The 20,772-nt window shown below is 44.3% G+C and overlaps 3 protein-coding genes across 4 annotated transcripts; all 3 read left to right on the top strand.

Moving 5' to 3' along the window:
* Positions 1 to 653: 653 nt before the first annotated feature.
* mthfd2l (methylenetetrahydrofolate dehydrogenase (NADP+ dependent) 2 like) lies at positions 654 to 6,642 on the top strand. Of its 2 annotated transcripts, XM_047016828.1 has the most exons (9): positions 654 to 811; positions 1,305 to 1,489; positions 1,895 to 2,017; positions 2,468 to 2,620; positions 3,200 to 3,307; positions 5,180 to 5,272; positions 5,341 to 5,466; positions 5,626 to 5,688; positions 6,306 to 6,642. In XM_047016828.1, the coding sequence occupies exons 1-9, from the start codon at positions 666 to 668 to the stop codon at positions 6,311 to 6,313; spliced, it is 1,005 nt and encodes a 334-aa protein (XP_046872784.1). In that variant the 5' UTR covers positions 654 to 665; the 3' UTR covers positions 6,314 to 6,642. The 2 variants fall into 2 exon arrangements, with proteins under 2 accessions (XP_046872784.1, XP_046872783.1); XM_047016827.1 differs by lacking the exon at positions 6,306 to 6,642 and having other exon boundaries at positions 5,626 to 6,284.
* Positions 6,643 to 6,735: 93 nt separating this feature from the next.
* Positions 6,736 to 11,431, top strand: epgn (epithelial mitogen homolog (mouse)). The gene is made up of 5 exons (XM_047016829.1): positions 6,736 to 6,965; positions 7,805 to 7,930; positions 8,146 to 8,263; positions 8,360 to 8,518; positions 11,194 to 11,431. Exons 1-5 carry the CDS (start codon positions 6,836 to 6,838, stop codon positions 11,246 to 11,248), a joined length of 588 nt encoding a protein of 195 aa, XP_046872785.1. The 5' UTR covers positions 6,736 to 6,835; the 3' UTR covers positions 11,249 to 11,431.
* A 2,341-nt stretch (positions 11,432 to 13,772) lies between these two features.
* areg (amphiregulin) lies at positions 13,773 to 19,354 on the top strand. Its single transcript, XM_047016782.1, has 6 exons — positions 13,773 to 13,956; positions 14,487 to 14,654; positions 14,834 to 15,092; positions 15,404 to 15,577; positions 16,630 to 16,733; positions 18,640 to 19,354. Exons 1-5 carry the CDS (start codon positions 13,920 to 13,922, stop codon positions 16,721 to 16,723), a joined length of 732 nt encoding a protein of 243 aa, XP_046872738.1. The 5' UTR covers positions 13,773 to 13,919; the 3' UTR covers positions 16,724 to 16,733; positions 18,640 to 19,354.
* The last annotated feature ends 1,418 nt before the right edge of the window (positions 19,355 to 20,772 follow it).

Genomic DNA, 20,772 nt, shown 5'->3' with positions numbered 1-20,772 from the left:
GTTGAAAGCAACAGTCACCACTAGAGAGCAGCAGTGCTTCAATCAGCACCATCACAGGGATCGGAGCAGTGGGACCAGTTTAATGAAACCTGCGCCCCTGTGTGTTGCCCCTTGCCTCACATCATTAGCTTGTGGAAGAAATGGCATTTCATATGTGCTTATGTTAATCACAATCAGTACATCTGCTATTATCTTATCTATTCTGATTTATTATCCATTCATGTATTTCTACGGTAACCTGCTGTGTTCTTATGACACTTTTGTAAAAACGTATTTTGTTTTAATCTAATTTGTTTTTGTTTGCTAGGTAACATATGTAACAGCCATAATGTAACAAGCTCACAAACCTAATACAATAATAAAAAACTCCACCCTGAAATATTGTTAAAGATTAATTTTGTATAAATAAATAGCCTTTAAGATGTATCTGGAATTTAAGAAAATTATATTACATTATGGAAATGTATAATGGTTTTGTATTCACATTCAATAGGGCCTACTAGAAAAGGATTTAAAACTGATTGTACTTAAACTTAGATTTCTTTTTTCATAATGTAATGCGATTTTAACCCTTTCAGTCCAGGCCGACGCGGCCACCATAATCTATGGGACACATCCTGCAGCCCTCCCTGTCCCCGCTACTGTTACCGTCACCCACGCGCAACATGGCCGCCTCTGTTTCACCGCTACTACGCTACTCCTTCCGTATCCGTTATGGTTCATCACTAAACCATCCATGCTGTCGTGTCAGATTGCAAATGCACAGAAAATGCGACTACCAGCGAAGACATTTTCATCCGTCAGGAAGCAGGTAAGAGGACTGCGTCTGGGGGATGCGGTGGGGTGAAGTGTAAACCGTCACGTGTGTGATGATGTGAGAGCCAGCTAACTGCGTTGCAGGATGCAGGTGCAGGTTTAGGTATATCACGAGTTCGGATTTTAAGCCTGATAGGATTTATGTTGTAAACAAACGCATTGAGGTTGTATAATAAGTATCTGTACTGCCAGCTGAAATAGCTTGCAGCTCAGTAATATGAGTCAAGGTTGACAAGGTTAGCCTACAATTATAGTGGGATGGCTTGACCATGCGCAGGTTGCCAAAGATAATGCCTGTTGTTAGCGCCTCCTAGCATATTCTCAGTGGATAACGGTTTTGCCCTTTTACCTTTTATCAAATTATAACACCCTGTAAAAATAAATGTCACAAGATATAATTAACAGTTAAATGATCAATTTAATGTCTGCCCAGTGAATTAGCATTGTTTTCCTTTTTGGGGGGGAACGCTGCGCGCGTGTGTGTACAGACATGCAGCTGTGGTGCTCTCGGGGACAGAACTTGCTCGGCAGATCCACAGAGAGATCCAACGAGAGGTGGAGGAGCTGGTCGCCCAGGGCAACATGAGGCCTCACCTGGGGGTGGTGCTGGTGGGGGACGACCCCGCCAGCCGCACCTACGTCCGGAACAAGACCAGAGCTGCCAGCGTTCTGGGTCTGTATGTCAGGAATTCACAGCAGGTTATAATTGGACACTTTATCAAACTGTAGAACCTAGAGCTGCTGTGTTTTTTGTATTATTTTCCATACCGGTGGTATCAATGCTAATGAACCAGTAACAAGCGGCTTAGCCAACATTGGTACACTGCCCTCTGCTGGCAGGCTGTGGTATGGCGACAGCAGCATTTATAACCGGGACAGTTTTTGTGGTTGACAGTCGATACTGAACACACGTTGATTTACGAACAACAGCCGGCCAGCATAAACGTTTGTTCATGGCAGACAGCTAACGTCTTGGTTACTAGGGCTTGCTTGCTGTTGCAATGGATATTAATATCTGTGTGGTATTCTGTGTGTGTGTGTGTGTGTGTGTGTGTGTGTGTGTGTATGTGTTCTCCAGGTATTTCCAGTGACACGGTGCTGAGGCCCAGCTCTGTCTCTCAGGATGAGCTGCTGGAGCTGATTGACAAAATGAACCGAGACTGGAAGATCAGCGGCCTGTTGGTGCAGCTGCCCCTGCCAGGTGAACCCTAACCCCCTAACCCTGCCAGGTGAACCCTAACCCCTAACCCTGCTAGTGCAGCTTCCCCTGCCAGGTGAACCCTAACCCAAACCTAACCCTGCCAAGTGAACCCTAACCCTTAGCCCTAACCCTGCCAAGTGAACCCTAACCCTTAACTCCACTCTCACAAGACTCACCCTAATTATCAACACACTTTCTACTAATCAGTAGAGCAGCTGTTTGGAAATCTACCTGAACATCTGGGAGTCAGATGGCTAAACGGTGAGGGAGTCGGGCTAGTAATCAGAAGGTTGCCAGATCGATTCCCCGCTGTGCCACATGATGTTGTGTCCTTGGGCAAGGCACTTCACCCTACTTGCTTCGGGGGGAATGTCCCTGTACTTACTGTAAGTCGCTCTGGATAAGAGCGTCTGCTAAATGACTAAATGTAAAACATCTGTGCCTCACCAGGTCACATCAACGAGAGGGCGGTGTGCAACGCCATCGCCCCAGAGAAGGACGTAGACGGCTTCCACATCGTGAACATTGGGAAGCTGTGCCTGGACCAGCGTGCCATGGTGCCGGCCACCCCCGCAGCCGTGTGGGAGATCCTCCACAGAGCCGGTCAGCCCAGCGCCTCCTCAACACGCCTGGATCTCAGAGCTCAGGGGGGGGCAGGGGGGTGGAAAACAACATGAAACACTATAAATAAATACAAAAACTTGATTTTCACATGAAGCAATGCCCCTCTGCCAAATGATGCTTAGTTAAGGTAAAAAAAAAAATACTCACTCCATGGTTCATCTGTTATATGGAGGACCAAAGTACTCAAAATGTCACTTGTTAATGTTACTGTGCTTGCATGACAAGAATGCAAGGTTAGATTGGACACAATGGAATATGTTTTATTATATACAGTAAAGTAATGTACATGTTTTGGGAAATGATACTCAGCTCTGTAAAATCATACATTGTTCTGAGAAGGGGCCTGGCAAACCTCGTCCACTAGGTGGCAGTAACAGACTATTTCTAAAAAAAGTTTTTCCTTGAGAAACTAATTCATCTGAATGACATACCCTGGGATACAGTGAACAAAAAAAGAACATTGTACATGAAATGAATAGGTGCTCTCCACTTTTGCCTAAGAAGCGTTGATGTGTAGATGATGTTTGTGTGATGGTGTGGTCCCTGTCATTGGCTCAGGCATAGAGACCGTGGGGAAGAATGTGCTGGTGGCCGGACGCTCCAAGAATGTGGGGATGCCCATCGCTATGCTGCTCCACTCTGACCGTACTCACGAGAGACCTGGAGGTGAGGCGTGTGTGAGATTGTGTGTGTGTTTGGCGGTATGCGTGTCTGAATGTGTGTGTGTGTGTGACTCGAAGCTACTGTTGGTTAGATTGCACAATAAAATATACGGAATACTTGTAGGCAATATCAAACATTCCCACATCCTACATGCGTACTAAGAATGTAGAATTTTTTGGCCTCAATTTCCTTCTCACAGAAGCATTTGTCTGGGGGCAGTAAGGAGGTTGGGAGAGTGATGAGAAGACGCTGGAACAATAGGCTGTGTTGTAACACCTTGTAGAGGGAGGGGAGAGTGGGAGGGGAGAGGGAGGGGAGAGGGAGAGAGGGAGGGAGGGTGGGAGAGGGAGAGAGGGAGAGTGGGAGAGGGTGGGAGGGAGAGAGAGGGAGAGTGGGAGAGGGAGAGAGGGATGGAGGGTGGGAGGGGAGAGGGAGAGAGGAAGGGGAGAGGGTGGGAGGGGAGAGGGAGAGAGGGAGGGGAGAGGGAGAGAGGGAGGGGAGAGGGAGAGAGGGAGGGGAGAGGGAGGGGAGAGGGAGAGAAAGTGGAGGAAGAAGTAAGGAGAGGGAGAGCTTAGAGAGATTGATGAACTGCTGATGGTTCTTCCATAAATGGTCACATGACCGTGGTAGACAAATCTTATATTAAGTTATATAAGTCTAATACTAACATACCCAAATGTGTATGTTCTGTATATGGAACATTCCAGTTCCTTACTAGATTAACATAGATATCTCACTAATGGATTCAAATAACCTCACAGATACATGTAGTTCTGTTGATGACATCATCCTATTTGGTAGTTTGTCTGTTCCGGTTGAATGCCAAGCAGGTAACGAGGTCATCGAGACTGGAACAGTTAGTTATCTATTCAGTCACAAACATGCACAAACACATGGTCACACACACATACCTATTTTAAAAGGACAGGTGTGTGTTTGAAAGATAAAACTTAAAAAAAAAAGTTTTTTGGGGGGTTCCACTGATGAACTTATGGATAACAGTTTTTTCATCAAATAAAAATTAAATATATTTGAGGAGGTACATTTATTAAAAGAAGTGTTTATTAGAACTATACGCTACATGGCACCAAACTAAGAGTACAGAATGGCTCAGATCAAGAATGTGGATATCAGGATGTTTTGCTGTGCTATGACTTGTCCTTCATTCCTGTTCTCCAAAATCTTAATTCACTCACACACATGCACGCACACACACACACTCACACTCACACACACACACCTAGCAGCCAGCAACGTTGTTTTATTTGGCCCACCTAGTCTTTGGAAAACTTTTTCTGGGAAGAGGTGTCTACACAAAGCCCTTCCATGGGACTACTTATTTAAGAAAAAGTCATTCAATGACTATAATATATACAATAGGCAAGGTCTGAAGTATTCTCCTGCGTTGGTTGTCAGACTGGTGAGTTGTACCCAGGGTGTGAGCTGGCACTCAGCCAGCCTGGGCACCGGCTGGCCCAGGAGGACTCACACTTCCTCTGCTGTTCCATACAACCATGTCAGTTACTCAACTCAAATCATCAGTCATTTTAGACTCTTTCCCTCGACACGAATAAGGCAAATCTTGATTTTCCTTAAAACATGCCCCAGGAGGGAAATACCTGAATCGTATTTACGTGCGCCTTGGAGGGACACAGAAAGTAATCAGTTTTAATAATTCATGCTTCACGTTGTACAGTACCTTATATGTTCCCTCAGTATAACAGTGAACGCCAAGGTAACTATATACAGTAAATGCCATAGTAACCATGTACAGTAAACGCCACGGCAACCATATACAGTAAACGCCATGGTAACCATGTAAACTATAAACCCCTCAGGTGACACCACAGTAACCATGGTTACATGTCCCCTCAGGTGACGCCACGGTAACCATGGCTCACAGGTGCACTCCCAGAGAGAGGCTGAGAGAACTGGCCAGCCTGGCGGACATCCTGATTGCAGCCGCAGGTACCATCACCGTGACAACCCTAAGCTAGGCAGTGCATTGAGGATGTGACATGACACCTGTGTTGCAGGAGTCCCAGGGTTGATCACAGCAGACATGGTGAAGGAGGGAGCGGCCGTTATAGACGTTGGGATTAACCGTGTCCGGGACCCCGCCACCGGGAAGCTGCGTCTGGTGGGGGACGTGGACTTTGAGGGTAATCAATACAAATACATTAAAATACAAATACAAGTGATCGATCAATAGAAATGAATTGAAAATGTTGTTCTGGGTGTTGGTTTAACCAGCGTGTGTGTGTGTGTGTGTGTGTGTGTGTGTGTGTGTGTGTGTGTGTGTGTGTGTGTGTCTCCGGCAGGTGTGAAGGAGAAGGCAGGGTTCATCACCCCTGTTCCTGGAGGGGTGGGGCCTGTGACAGTGGCTATGCTAATGAGGAATACTGTCACTGCTGCCAGAAATGCCCTGACACACTGACATGTCTGCTACACAGGTTCATACATACAGTACTACTGGGCCGTGTACTGTGCTGACATGCAGTGTGTGCAGTGAGTTGGGCATCAGATTCAGCTATAATGCAGTCAACACTCATCCACTGAGCATTTCCAATGTTTTGATGTTTGATTTGGATGAACTTGTTCTGTTGCAAAACTTTGAATTCATCCTGACGTTTTGTTGATGATTATCTATATTGGTATTTATCTATTAGTTGTAGTTTTTTTCTTTACTAATTTTATTTAAGGTTTTTGTGATTTGTATTTTTTCTACTGAAATTTGTGCTCTGCGTACAGTTAGAATATGAAGTTTTAAGATTGTTTAACTAGAAAAGGGACTGAATATAAGGTTTATGCGTGAATTAATAGCCTACTGTGTCATTTAATCTTTTCTAAGCTGTCAGGATTTCCCAAACAAGTACTTCAATGTCCTCGGACGACCTTTGTGAGATCATTCTCAGGCCTAGTTGTAGTACATCATGTGTAACCAAACAAAAACCAAGAACCACCTTCACTTTATGATGAAAACAGTCAGTTAAGTCATTTCATGACTGACTAATATGAGTAACATTAGAGGATCACATTCATGTTGACATGTCGGTAGAGCGCTGAACTTCTGTTGGAATGGGACTTGTCGGCCTTGATTCTGCTTCATAGAAACTGTCCCTGTCACAAACTTCCTGGTTTGACTGTATACATCCAACCCTCAGAGCCCATATTGTGATAACAGCCGCCATGGAGACAGCCGCATCATCATTGATGCAACAACCGGAGGTGAACAGACAAGCTCCATCAGAACACGTTTTCTGTGTAAGCTTGGATAGGTTCACTTTTTCACCCCCTAGATCAACCTCCCTCACACACACACACACACCTGACACACCCCAAACACGCACATCTCTTAAACACACCACACACACACACCCACTTGATGAGCAGTCTCTGTCCCTGCATGCAGTAACGAGGGGGCGTGCGAGGGAGAGAACAGGATGCATACGTGAACCTTTTGATCTTGAAAAAAGAAGCGCTTTCAGAAACATTCCAGTGCTCCTATTGGTTGTTTGAGTTATCTCTGAGATGTGTCTAAAGAGTATAAAAGCCCAGAGCGGGATCAGCCCCTCACGCTGCACCAGAGGACCAGGCAAACAGACCAAACCGTCAGGCGTTGAAGGACTACCAGACTACTATAACAGAAACATGCAGAAAGGTATGTTTCATCCAACTGAGCTCTTCAGAGTAGCATGGTGGAGGCATAGAAATCGCCTCCACTGTCCTGTTCATGCAACTAACCAATCAGACGTCTTGATATTGATTCATTGTAATATTTTAAGTTTTTTGTGTTTACTGTGAATTCACACAATGTCAAAGATGTTATTGAAGAAGAAAAAATCCATTATTATTCAACACTACCATGCAAATTAGGACAGTGATTTGTACTATGTAGGACAGAGCTAGGTTTTACGCAAGATTGTAATACCTTTAACAGCAGATTGTAATACCTTTAACACCAGATTGTAATACCTTTAACACCAGATTGTAATACCTTTAACACCAGATTGTAATACCTTTAACACCAGATTGTAATACCTTTAACAGCAGATTGTAATACCTTTAACACCAGATTGTAATACCTTTAACAGCAGATTGTAACAGCAGATTGTAATACCTTTAACAGCAGATTGTAATACCTTTAACATATCATGGGTGGAGCAGACGTCAGTCAATCAAAAAATCAGTTTCAAAACTCTGAAATGTATTTCAAATCCAGAGCCACTGGTTAGAAGGTGTGTAAAGAATGTTTTTGCAAAGAAATGACTTTACATGTTCCATTTATATATCATATGTGTTGAACAGATAGTAAGGTTGTCCATTCATCAATGAAAACATGAAATTAAATGTTATTTAAGCTCTTTGGAAATTGCAAATGACTGTCAAGCTTCAGAGCATGAAACTCATTTTGACACTGTTGTTCGAAACGTCAGATGAATACGACTAGTTCCAAGTAACCAAGCCATTTCTGTCCTCCCTTCTCTGTCCGTGTCACAGCCATGTCCTGGTTGACGGCCATACTGATTCTCGCAGCCACAGCGGTCCAATCATCTGATCCCTCCGGCAACCTCACGCAGCAGACACCACACCTGCACGTCTCCGCACCCACGCACACAGGCAATGGTACGCAACACTACAGTTTCAGTACAAAAAAAACGAGCATTCTTTTCTTCTGTTAATGGGTTTCACATTTCAGCTGAACGGTGCATGTAACGTCTTGTTCGATTTCAGCATTCTCTGTAGTTCATCTTTACCATGCAGGTCCTGCTGAGTCAGCCCTGTAGTAGAGTTGTGCTATTGTGTTTCTCTCTTCTTTACACACATGTGCTTGTTTCCAGGGAGCATGGAAGAGCCACGAGTTCTGAGAATGTCCAGGCCTTGTCGGGATGAACACACAGGGTACTGTAAGAATGGACAGTGCATGTACCCACAAGACAGCGACGAGCCGTCCTGCATGTAAGTCATGAGCTTGTTGAGTCAGTGAGCGAAATATTGAATGACAGAAACTCAGGTTCCTGATGATTTCTAACGTGGTGTTTGGTGTGTTCGCAGGTGTGAGCCCCCCTACGTGGGAGACCGCTGCATGTTTGTTTACATCGTGAATCCCTCCCAGTCTGACTCCACCATCGAGGGGCTGATCGGAATCATTCTTGGCGTGGCTTTCCTCCTGTGCTTCCTGGGGATCGCTGTCTACTGCTGCCTCAGGAAACGGTACGATCACATGATCGCATTCTCATCTGGATAAAAGCGTCTGTTAATTGAACACATTAGCCTGGCTGGGGCAGAGCTTCCCCAGGTCCCTTCTTCACACCGTGCCTCGTGTGTAAGGCAGACAGCAAGTCCAATCTGTAGTAGAACACTCAGGAGACACTGAGATCTTTAGTAGAACACTCAGGAGACACCGAGATCTGTAGTAGAACACTCAGGAGACACTGAGATCTGTAGTAGAACACTCAAGAGACACTGAGATCTGTAGTAGAACACTCAGGAGACACTGAGATCTGTAGTGGAACACTCAGGAGACACTGAGATCTGTAGTAGAACACTCAGGAGACACTGAGATCTGTAGTAGAACACTCAGGAGACACTGAGATCTGTAGTAGAACACTCAGGAGACACTGAGATCTGTAGTAGAACACTCAGGAGACACTGAGATCTGTAGTAGAACACTCAGGAGACACTGAGATCTGTTGTAGAACACTCAGGAGACACTGAGATCTGTAGTAGAACACTCAGGAGACACTGAGATCTGTAGTAGAACACTCAGGAGACACTGAGATCTGTAGTGGAACACTCAGGAGACACTGAGATCTGTAGTAGAACACTCAGGAGACACTGAGATCTGTAGTAGAACACTCAGGAGACACTGAGATCTGTAGTAGAACACTCAGGAGACACTGAGATCTGTAGTAGAACACTCAGGAGACACTGAGATCTGTAGTAGAACACTCAGGAGACACTGAGATCTGTTGTAGAACACTCAGGAGACACTGAGATCTGTAGTAGAACACTCAGGAGACACTGAGATCTGTAGTAGAACACTCAGGAGAGATTGAGATCTGTAGTAGAACACTCAGGAGACACTGAGATCTGTAGTAGAACACTCAGGAGACACTGAGATCTGTTGTAGAACACTCAGGAGACACTGAGATCTGTAGTAGAACACTCAGGAGACACTGAGATCTGTAGTAGAACACTCAGAAGACACTGAGATCTGTAGTAGAACACTCAGGAGACACTGAGATCTGTAGTAGAACACTCAGGAGACACTGAGATCTGTAGTAGAACACTCAGGAGACACTGAGATCTGTAGTAGAACACTCAGGAGACACTGAGATCTGTAGTAGAACACTCAGGAGACACTGAGATCTGTAGTAGAACACTCAGGAGAGATTGAGATCTGTAGTAGAACACTCAGGAGACACTGAGATCTGTAGTAGAACACTCAGGAGACACTGAGACACTGAGATCTGTTGTAGAACACTCAGGAGACACTGAGATCTGTAGTAGAACACTCAGGAGACACTGAGATCTGTAGTAGAACACTCAGGAGACACTGAGATCTGTTGTAGAACACTCAGGAGACACTGAGATCTGTAGTAGAACACTCAGGAGACACTGAGATCTGTAGTAGAACACTCAGGAGACACTGAGATCTGTAGTAGAACACTCAGGAGACACTGAGATCTGTTGTAGAACACTCAGGAGACACTGAGATCTGTAGTAGAACACTCAGGAGACACTGAGATCTGTAGTAGAACACTCAGGAGACACTGAGATCTGTTGTAGAACACTCAGGAGACACTGAGATCTGTAGTAGAACACTCAGGAGACACTGAGATCTGTAGTAGAACACTCAGGAGACACTGAGATCTGTAGTAGAACACTCAGGAGACACTGAGATCTGTAGTAGAACACTCAGGAGACACTGAGATCTGTAGTAGAACACTCAGGAGACACTGAGATCTGTAGTAGAACACTCAGGAGACACTGAGATCTGTAGTAGAACACTCAGGAGACACTGAGATCTGTTGTAGAACACTCAGGAGACACTGAGATCTGTAGTAGAACACTCAGGAGACACTGAGATCTGTAGTAGAACACTCAGGAGACACTGATATCTGTAGTAGAACACTCAGGAGACACTGAGATCTGTAGTAGAACACTCAGGAGACACTGAGATCTGTTGTAGAACACTCAGGAGACACTGAGATCTGTAGTAGAACACTCAGGAGACACTGAGATCTGTAGTAGAACACTCAGGAGACACTGAGATCTGTAGTAGAACACTCAGGAGACACTGAGATCTGTTGTAGAACACTCAGGACACTGAGATCTGTAGTAGAACACTCAGGAGACACTGAGATCTGTAGTAGAACACTCAGGAGACACTGAGATCTGTAGTAGAACACTCAGGAGACACTGAGATCTGTTGTAGAACACTCAGGAGACACTGAGATCTGTAGTAGAACACTCAGGAGACACTGAGATCTGTAGTAGAACACTCAGGAGACACTGAGATCTGTAGTAGAACACTCAGGAGAGATTGAGATCTGTAGTAGAACACTCAGGAGACACTGAGATCTGTTGTAGAACACTCAGGAGACACTGAGATCTGTTGTAGAACACTCAGGAGACACTGAGATCTGTAGTAGAACACTCAGGAGACACTGAGATCTGTAGTAGAACACTCAGGAGACACTGAGATCTGTAGTAGAACACTCAGGAGACACTGAGATCTGTTGTAGAACACTCAGGAGACACTGAGATCTGTTGCTGAAGTAGTGACGGTCTTGTGGTCTACTTAAACTTTATTTACTACTAATCTGGTTTCTTTTCCCATTTCTCTGGTGAATAATGATGTATGATGTAATTTGTTTTTTCAGGTGTAAAACATCCTCTCCACCCTATAAACCCTACGGCTCAGAGAATTCAGTTTGAAGGTCGTGGGTTCTTCATCATCATCATCATCATGAAAAAAACTTGGATTTGCTCTTTAATGTATTGCTCTTCGTACTTTTCCATGCTTGGGCTTGAAAAATACGGGCTATTTATTGTCTAAATTAAATCATTTTTTGATAACATGTATTTAATGTTTTTTTAAATAAACTTTTCCCCTAAATACTCTTTCTTTTTGGTCACAATTTAAACAGGATCACTGAGCATGTATCCAGCTGCATCACATGCAGGGGTGGAGGGTTATCAGTTGGTTTAACACTTTTAGAAATACAGATAATGGTCCAGCAGGGGGCAGTATAGCAGTACGTATCCATGGGCAATCTGGGTGGATTATTAGTGGACTTTTCATGTTGTTGATGAAAGTGTTTCAGGATAACCTGACAACTGATGGACCTGCTTTAGTTCCTCACCCCTGACCACATAATTGCCATTAGGTGAATCAACATGATCTAAACCACTAGTGCACAAACACAAATCCCTACATGGTTCTGAAGATGCTCTGGGAAATCCATAAGTGTAAAAACTACAATTACTCTCAAATTTTCATCAAGCTGAGGCCACACACACACACACACAGACACACACACAGACACACACACACACACACACACATGCAGATGAACTAACCCTGAGCATGAATTCAAATGGTGTCCTTTTACTTCACGCAGTTAAACACACTGTGCATGCTAACCTGGTCATTTCATTTCCTCTGCCATTTAAAGAGGAACAATAGTTAACGAGCCGTGTCTTAACATCCAACTAAGTACCTTTTAAGGAATTATCCATGTTAATAATTGAACGAACGTTCACATAAACATTAGGACAGTCTTTTTTCAACAACATATGATATTCCTGGACACAGACTGGATCACATGCAGGGTTCAGCATGGATAACATGTCTGTACTTACAGGGACACTCACCTATGCACGGGCACACTACTTCGAGAGCTGAATTTGAAGTTATTTAAACAGCCTTGCAGCAAAACAATCCTCTGAAGTACTAATGAGATAAAGGGTTATTTCCACTTTTACAGGTCTGATTTGACAGAGAATTTGGACAAGTGTCCATATGTATGTATATAAGCACTGACATGCAGACATACAATACATGCGCGTGGAAAAAAGCATGAAAATGCCCCAAAACACATCTTAAAAAAGCGTTAAAAAATATATAGTTAACTATAACTGCCATTCAGTCTCATCTGTTAGTAACCCTCTTTCTGTTTGTGTCTTTGTGAACATGCTCCCAACCTGGACACATTTTGATTGGTTCTGTTCTGATCTGTTGTGGTCACAGGCTCATGTCAGACTTTCCACATCTCTCCGACCGTGACGTCCTCCCCAACAAAATCCCAAACATTCAAAACATTTACCTTGTGATGGCTGTTGAATTCCCCATCAGGCCTCCTGTATAAACAACACCGGGCCAGGAGCATCTCTTCTGCAGCAGGAATTCCAGAGATGCTCAAGGAGCTCTCCAGGGATTCCATTCATGGAGACGGCCTGAAGCAGACACAACAACCTGACCCTCTCACTGGAGACGGCCTGGAGCAGACACAGCAACCTGACCCTCTCACTGGAGACGGCCCGAAGCAGACACAGCAACCTGACCCTCTCACTGGAGACGGCCCGAAGCAGACACAACAACCTGACCCTCTCACTGGAGACGGCCTGAAGCAGACACAGCAACCTGACCCTCTCACTGGAGACGGCCTGAAGCAGACACAGCAACCTGACCCTCTCACTGGAGACGGCCTGAAGCAGACACAACAACCTGACCCTGACAAAATATATTTGATTTGTTTTAAAATAGTTATAGTGATAAGTATGTTATTTATATAGAAGTATGTACTGTGTAATGCAAGTAATATAAAATCGGTCATCGTTAAAAGAATGTTATCTGGTACAAAAACAGCAGCACATTCCTGAGTGTTCAGTGCATTCTCAGTCAAGACAACGTTCCCAAACCAACAATGTAATAACTGCACTTCAAAAATATTTTTAATGTTTAAATTTTTTAATCTCTTAAACAAAACCCCTCCAATCAAGACAGTGAACCTCTGTGTAACTGCACACTAAAATCATATGAGGCTGTGTGTGTGTGTGTGTGTGAGGGGGTGTGTTAAAGTGTGTATCTAGTAAGGCTGGGCCGTTGATACAGCTGTTGCTGAATCATGTTCAACAGTCCCATTCACAGACGGGACCTGAGCATTGATACTAACAAATATATAGAGACCGGAGGTGATAACAATAGCTGGAGTAGGAAGAGTTGTTGCTGCGTGTTAATGAGGCGTGGTGGCTGCCCAGGGAGAGGACGTTAGCTACTCCTGAATGACTTCAGACAAGAACCAGACCAGCTTCAGAGGTCTCAAACAACACAGCGTGTAAACACATCCCTCGGGCCAGTCAAATGAGTGATTCCTCCCTTACATGCACTAACAGTGTTTCAGAGACACACACACACATTAAATATACAGAGTTCTCTAACACTGTCTGTTGCACTCTCAGACACACACACACACACACCCTTCTAAGAAGCGGGCGTTATAAAAGCTTCACCCCACCCAGAGGTGTGAGAGCAAGCAGTGAACACACACACACTCACCAACAGGTTGGAACCGAGCTCACAGTCAAACAGCAACTCTCCCTGGATATGAACACCCTCACCCTAATCTTTCTGCTGTGTTTGGGTAAGTCTGGATATGGATATCTGTGTCTTTAAGCAGTGCCCTTCATGTCCAGTGAATTCAACTTCATCTTAAATGTAATTGATTATTTAGAAGGAGCTGTGTATGTCAGGAGATAGAGAGAGAGAGTGCGATAGAGATAGAGATAGACACTCGTATCCTTTGAGAATGTCTATTATGTCGAGTTGGTTACAGTGTACAAAAGCAGGTTGAGTGTATGACCAGCGCTGTGTCATCAAATGGTCTGCTGTGTTGAAATGTGACTGTTATTATTGTCATAATTGGTTTGGTATGACGGTTGTCTAGCGTTTTTACATTGTGTTCGTACTTAGACTACATTTGGAATGTTCTACATGCGATTGGTTTGGTCTGGTTGTAGTTTGTTGAGATATTCTTTTTGATAGCAGTCTTTTTGTATTTTGATTGTGTTGCTCTGTGTTTGATTGGAGTTCATTTTGTCAGTGCTGTGTTTGATTGGAGCAGTGTTGTAGTGTTGTGAGTGCCGTGTCTGATTACTGTGTGTGTGTGTGTAGTCTGCAGTCCTCCAGGCTCCCTGGGGTCTGCCGTCACCTTGTCCCCTGGCCTGGGCCCGGCCTCTGGGGTCGTGACCTCAGGAGAGGTGCTGAGGATGGCAGGTGATGAGGCCGACCTGGAGGAGGATCTCTCAGGAACACAAGCAGAAGAGTCCACGCACGACTCAGGTGACTACAACCATCCTCTTTCTTTCTGAATCTCTCTCATCAGCCTTCAACCAATCCAAGTCGACTTGTTTCAGGATGACTTCCCAGAGTGTTTAAAAAGCGGTGACGGGATAGGGTTGAAGGGAAACGATGTAAACTGACTTCTACACCGGGGTTCACCTTGAGATGTTTTCCCACAGCGCTGCAGTTCAGCGAGGAGGAGAGGAGGTCAAAGAGGAAAGGAAAGGGCAAGAAGAGGAACAAACACAGAAACAAACACACCACTGCCTTCCAGCCAGACACGTCCCACAGCAGCAGGCTCACATCCAACAGCACGTCAGGACATACGGCGCTCACCTCAGCCAGCGTCACTGCTGACCCCTGCAGCTCCTCTCACCTCACCTACTGCATCCATGGGATGTGCAAATACCTGGAGGACCTGAAGGAGGCTGTGTGTGTGTGAGTAGCAGACAGGTCGACTCACTGTGTGTGTGTGTGTGTGTGTGTGTGTGTGTGTGTGTGTGTGTGTGTGTGTGTGTGTGTGTGTGTGTGTGTGAGAGAGAGAGAGAGAGAGAGAGAGAGAGAGAGAGAGAGAGAGAGAGAGAGAGAGATAGAGAATGAAAGTGATGGAGAAAGCAGGAATGAATGCATGTAAAGAACGAACACTAAAATCTGTTTTATTTGTTTCCATATTTGAGATACAGTTTTGGATTCAAAAACGTTCCTGATGTCTTTGTGCGTTGATGTAACTTCCCGACTCTCCTCCCCAGGTGTCTGAAGGGCTTCGACGGCGAGCGCTGTGGTATCCAGCTGCTGGGCAGCAGGAATGAGGAGGAGGAGGAGGAGGGCAGCAAGGGGGAGCTGGTTCAGACTGTGCTGGTCATCATCGCTGTGGTGCTGTCACTCATGAGCTGCATCGCCATCCTGCTCATGACCTGTGCTCAGTGAGTGTTCCACACACACCTACCCAACACACACACACACACCTACCCAACACACACACACCTACCCAACACACACACACCTACCAAACACACACACACCTACCTAATACACAACAGAACGCCCAAACATCCTTTTCATGTGAAAAGAAGATGTATTTCTAAAATAAATCTACCCTTCTATCCATGTGCTGCAGACAGAAATATTCACACACCCAAACACACCTAAACACAGACCAACACACCCTAACACATTATTGCTCATAGCGTTCTGGGAATCAATTAAGCACACACCTGAGTTTCCCAAACTATAGAGTATCTGAATAAAAGAGGAGAATTTGACGTGAATAACTTAGAAGCTTAATTCTACTGTCAACAACATGTAAACACACACATTTGTATTTTTGAATATTTCACTGTATTATTAGTTCATTTTAATTTGACTTGACAGTACATTCCTGGTGCAAAGTACTGACTTAACACTCCAGTAACACCAGCACTGACCAAATACTGGCTAACACCACACCCTGCACATGGGTTTCCTGTTAGTCAGTAACTGGATTATAAAGTCCACATATATCATCCGAATATGGGCCAAAGATGATAGTCCAAAGGTGAGCAGATCTTAACCTGCTGAGGAGTATTTCACCCTAGGAGTCTCCACAACATGGTGTAGTTTACCACTATACACACACACATGGAGTAGTTTACCACCATACACACACATGGTGTAGTTTACCACCATACACATGAAGAAAGGGACATCCTTAGTTTTTTAATTCATTCAATATTTTGCATAATAATACATAAATGTGTTAATTGTTATCCAGTGAAATTAGAGATTTATATTAGCAAGGGGGTTTAGCACTTTTGCAAGGCACTGTATTCATGTCTCATTCTCTTTGGGTGCACCCCTAAAGGTCTTATCCTAGAATCGCCCCTGCATAGGATTTAGCTCTAATGTTGCTCCAACATGGCTGTGTCAGTGTGTCAGAGGTTATGACTCATAGTCAACATAATGAAATGTTAATCACGGTCATCGTGGCGTTCCTCAGTTACAGGACACAGAAGAACTTCCTGTCTGCTTACCTGGGCTCGGCCAGTGAGAAGCATGAACTGCAGACGCCTCCTGCTGACGGGACTGTGTGATCACCTCCAGGTCTGTCCCTGTTCTCACACACACACACAGGCACGCACACACACACACACTCTCACACACACACACACTCTCACACGCACACACACACTCTCTCACACACACACACACACACGCACACACACACACACACACACTCTCACACACACACACACTCTCACACACACACACACACACACACACACACACACACACACACACACACACACACACACACACACACACACACACTCCTTGTCCTCCTAACCCTAAACCATAATCCCCCCCCCCCCCACACACACACACACACACACACACACACACACACACACACACAGACACAAAACACACACATGTATATAGTGAGAAGCCGGTTCTCCTAACTATGATGAGACATACACATACAGGTGTGCACTGAAATGGAAGAATTCAAGTGGCACTGTGTAGATCTGAATTATCAAGAGATGTGGTTTCAATACAATTTATTTAGATTATACAATTACATAAGATTAAACAAAGCTTTGCTGATCAGTCATTAACGAAGGAGGTGCCATCCACACAGATCGTTCGTAAAAGTGATGAAGAACAACCCTAAAACCCTGCCTTATATAAACTTAGAACAAATGGTTCTTCTGATGGTCAATCCATCAATATAGCGGTCTCTGTGATTGGTCAGCACTGCTCAGTGACAGTTTGACATACCAAGTGTCCCACGGTTCTAGAGACTTGGCCATCTCCTTGGCCCAAAGGTTAGGTCAGCTCACTCAACTGATAACCATCTCCCCAACCCCCAGACCCAACTAAGACCCTCTGGCTCTTAGTTAGGTATCATAAAACAACACCATAAATACCTTAAGACAAGCTGAGTGTCCTACAGAGTTAACCATACCACAGAGCCTCAGTTTCTTACATTCGACTGTCTATAACAAAGGAACTTACTTTTTACCGCATAAAGAAACATAGATATTGTAACTATGTCAATACCATTACAGCACCTTCACTTATCTTGTCTGGAGAGTGTCTTGTTTTGCACGCTTTTGACAAAATGATAAAATGCAGTACTACAGGTTATTTTTTAATGTAGCTCTTTATTAGCTAGCTACAACTTGCATGTTCACGTATCTCCAACCATGATCAACTGACCATGACCAAACCACCTGGGTGGTCTTAACCAATCATAGCACAGTATGATACGGCTGTAAAATGCATCCAATTATAATTCAGTATGTTTACACATATGAATATTACAGAGAGAAACATCTCAAGACCGATGGAAATAGGAGTCACAAGAGGACAAGTTTAGAGCATCACAGACAATTGGTCTGACTACTGATTAATTCAAATACTTGCTTTGTCATTATTGTCATTATGGGTTATGGACAGAGTAGGTGGATAAGGGAGAAAATATGTTTTTAAATAAGGCTGTAAAACTCTTAGAATGCACTGTATGTTACAACCTTTACAATCCTAAAGAGGACGAGAAGACAATTTTCTACATTTTAGTATGTGTCAGATCTGCTGCAGGGGTTAGAGTGAGGGAACCCCCTCACATGAATGGGAGTTAAAACACACACAATGCTGCCACACAGCATTGTGATCATACTCGTTTCTCAGGTAATATCCCTGCCCTTTTCTGGAATGCCCGCCTAACTCATAAACAGTTACAACACCTGAGGATTCAATCTTATAATGCTCCTCAAGCCTTGCAGCAAAGCTACTGTTGTGAAAGTAGTTGGGGAAGGCAGGAAATGAACCAAGGTTGATGATCCTTTCAGTGGAAACAATAATCCTACAGATCCCGTATGCGATCGCTTTTGTTTTCAATTTGAAGCGTTCTGGGTTTTCAAAGTTTTCTGTAGCAGATTCAGCACATGGCAACTAACCACGGCCTCCTCTCTCTCTCCCTCTTTCTCTCTCTCTGCTACCATAGAACCTCAGCGCTGTTGAATTACGTCGCAATGAATTACGTCAGGAAGACAAAGGGGCACATGGACCCGTCCACAGAACAGAGAACACTGTAGAACTGCTGTACAATGTTATTTATTTGATTGTTTTTATTTATTGAGAAATTCCCTTGTTCCTTCATTTGATAATATTATTGTTAGACTGCTATGTTTACCGTCTTGGACTGTAGCTAATGTAAGTTATTTATTGCACTAGTCATTGTCACTTAGGTCAGAGTGATGTTCTAACCCTTTAAAAGGGAATATATTTTAAGTCACCAATAAAGTCTCTCAGTGTTAAGTTAAAGCTTGTGCACTGACAGTGTGTGTGTGTGTGTGTGTGGCAGTTGTACATTATGTGTGTGCACAGAATGTAAATATGTGTGTGTGTGTGTGCTGCGCGCGTGAGAGAGAGATCTATTTGCATGGTTGTATGTTTACATTCCCCTCTGTGAACGCATTCTCCTCTGACTGGCTCCCACTGCAGCAGCTGCAGAACAGAGAGGAGGAAGCGATGAGAATAATTAAGAGGCCATCAACTCTTGACATCACAAAGGTAAACCTTGTAACATAATCGATAATAGGCCTACAGACGTGGCAGAAAGTTATGGTTCCGTCTGCATTACTGTAGCATGCTAATTCACCAAAACTATTGCTAATATCTCCGTTGAGTCACAACTGATCTAAAGCCCTTTGGCACATCAAGTCACGTTTTAAATACCCCGCCACTGGCAAAATATTTTACACATCTGCCCGGTCGATTTCAACACATCCCATTAAATATTTTTCCTTTAGGCTATCTCAATTTTTGCACAGGCTATCTCTATTTTTGCACAGGAGAACCGAATTACGACCAAATAGCTCATCTTTCTCTCAAGTGGCAAGCTTGACTCAACTTATTACTGTTAGCATTAACTATGTGGTTATCGGGTCTAAGAATTTAGAGACATGGCTCTGGTGACACAGAGACTGGGGAAAGAATATGGAAACGGGCTCTGTCGGAGGCTGGATAAGTGAGGACACCACCCTTTATTTACCTTTGTTCGGGATTTCTCCCATTGACTCCGAAACCTCTGTTGCCATGGTGTCGGGCTGTTTAGAAAAGCGCAGTGACGTCTGTGGCCGAGTAACAGTGTTTGTACTGGCAGAATCGCTGGGGAGTGCCCGGGCTATTATTAGAACACAATGACCAGGTAACCCCCCCCCCCCCCCCACCCCCCCTCCATGCTCCACTCCACCCACACCAAAACTCACTAACCAGACTTGGCTCCAGAACGAATTAAATGGGTTGGCATTTTTTTCACAAGGGGGGCACACATTTACAAAGCATGCATGAGAGTCCAAATAAGAGCAGACCTACATATTCTGCGGGAAAGTGTAGCCATCTTATATTTAATTTATAGCCAATGCCAGTATTTCTTATTTATACTTTAACAAAACATTTTTTTGAGGGGGCACAGCATTCCATTTGTGTGGGCATTGCCCGTCAATGCCCTGTCACTAACACACCTGCTGGTGTATACTAACACACACACACACACTGAAAGAGAAACAATGTTGTGTAAGCAGGGAGGAATTTGCAGAGTAAAGGTCAACAGAACTTAGAATAGACTCCACACAAAGGAATCTCGTCCACACTTAGATCAGATTGCTCACCACTCTCACCCCTCACCGCAAAGAGACTCTTAACAACAGGGTGGAGTGAGATGAAAGCATCTAAAGTCTGGGACAGATTTAGCCTTGGCCATTGATGTTTCAAGCTTGTACTTGCCATTACAACACATTAGCAATACTTTCATAGACCCATCAAATGTTACATCCTTTACAGCTCATGTCTGTAGATGCCAGGAGGTCCTCGGAGTGTGGAGGCTGTGGCTGAAGTATGTGAAACGTTTACAAGCGACAATTCACATTTTTGGGCCGTGAGTTAAGGAGATGAGCGCTGGTGAAAACCCTGCAACGTTCAGTAGGCTCTGGAGGCTCTTCTTAGAAACGTCAGGTCCATCCTGAAGGCTGAAAGTCTGCATACTTGTGTGTGTGTGTGGAGGGAGGGGGGGGGTTAGAGGTCTGAGCACTGAGTGGTTTACAAGATAAAGATGTTGTGTCATAAGGGGGAACAG

This window comes from Hypomesus transpacificus, unplaced genomic scaffold, assembly GCF_021917145.1.
Source record: "Hypomesus transpacificus isolate Combined female unplaced genomic scaffold, fHypTra1 scaffold_42, whole genome shotgun sequence".
NCBI classification, from domain to species: Eukaryota; Metazoa; Chordata; class Actinopteri; order Osmeriformes; family Osmeridae; genus Hypomesus; species Hypomesus transpacificus.
This window is presented reverse-complemented; position numbering and strand designations above follow the sequence as displayed.

Bases quoted from the DNA above. Each gene is read 5' to 3' on its own strand.
- epgn (XM_047016829.1), top strand. From the start codon at position 6,836: ATGTGTCTAAAGAGTATAAAAGCCCAGAGCGGGATCAGCCCCTCACGC. The intron at 6,966-7,804 runs GTATGTTTCATC...TCCGTGTCACAG, and splicing joins TAACAGAAACATGCAGAAAG to CCATGTCCTGGTTGACGGCC. The intron at 8,519-11,193 runs GTACGATCACAT...TTGTTTTTTCAG, and splicing joins TACTGCTGCCTCAGGAAACG to GTGTAAAACATCCTCTCCAC.
- mthfd2l (XM_047016827.1), top strand. From the start codon at position 666: ATGGCCGCCTCTGTTTCACCGCTACTACGCTACTCCTTCCGTATCCGT. The intron at 5,273-5,340 runs GTACCATCACCG...CCTGTGTTGCAG, and splicing joins CATCCTGATTGCAGCCGCAG to GAGTCCCAGGGTTGATCACA. The intron at 5,467-5,625 runs GTAATCAATACA...TGTCTCCGGCAG, and splicing joins GGGGGACGTGGACTTTGAGG to GTGTGAAGGAGAAGGCAGGG.
- areg (XM_047016782.1), top strand. From the start codon at position 13,920: ATGAACACCCTCACCCTAATCTTTCTGCTGTGTTTGG. The intron at 13,957-14,486 runs GTAAGTCTGGAT...GTGTGTGTGTAG, and splicing joins AATCTTTCTGCTGTGTTTGG to TCTGCAGTCCTCCAGGCTCC. The intron at 15,093-15,403 runs GTGAGTAGCAGA...TCTCCTCCCCAG, and splicing joins CTGAAGGAGGCTGTGTGTGT to GTGTCTGAAGGGCTTCGACG.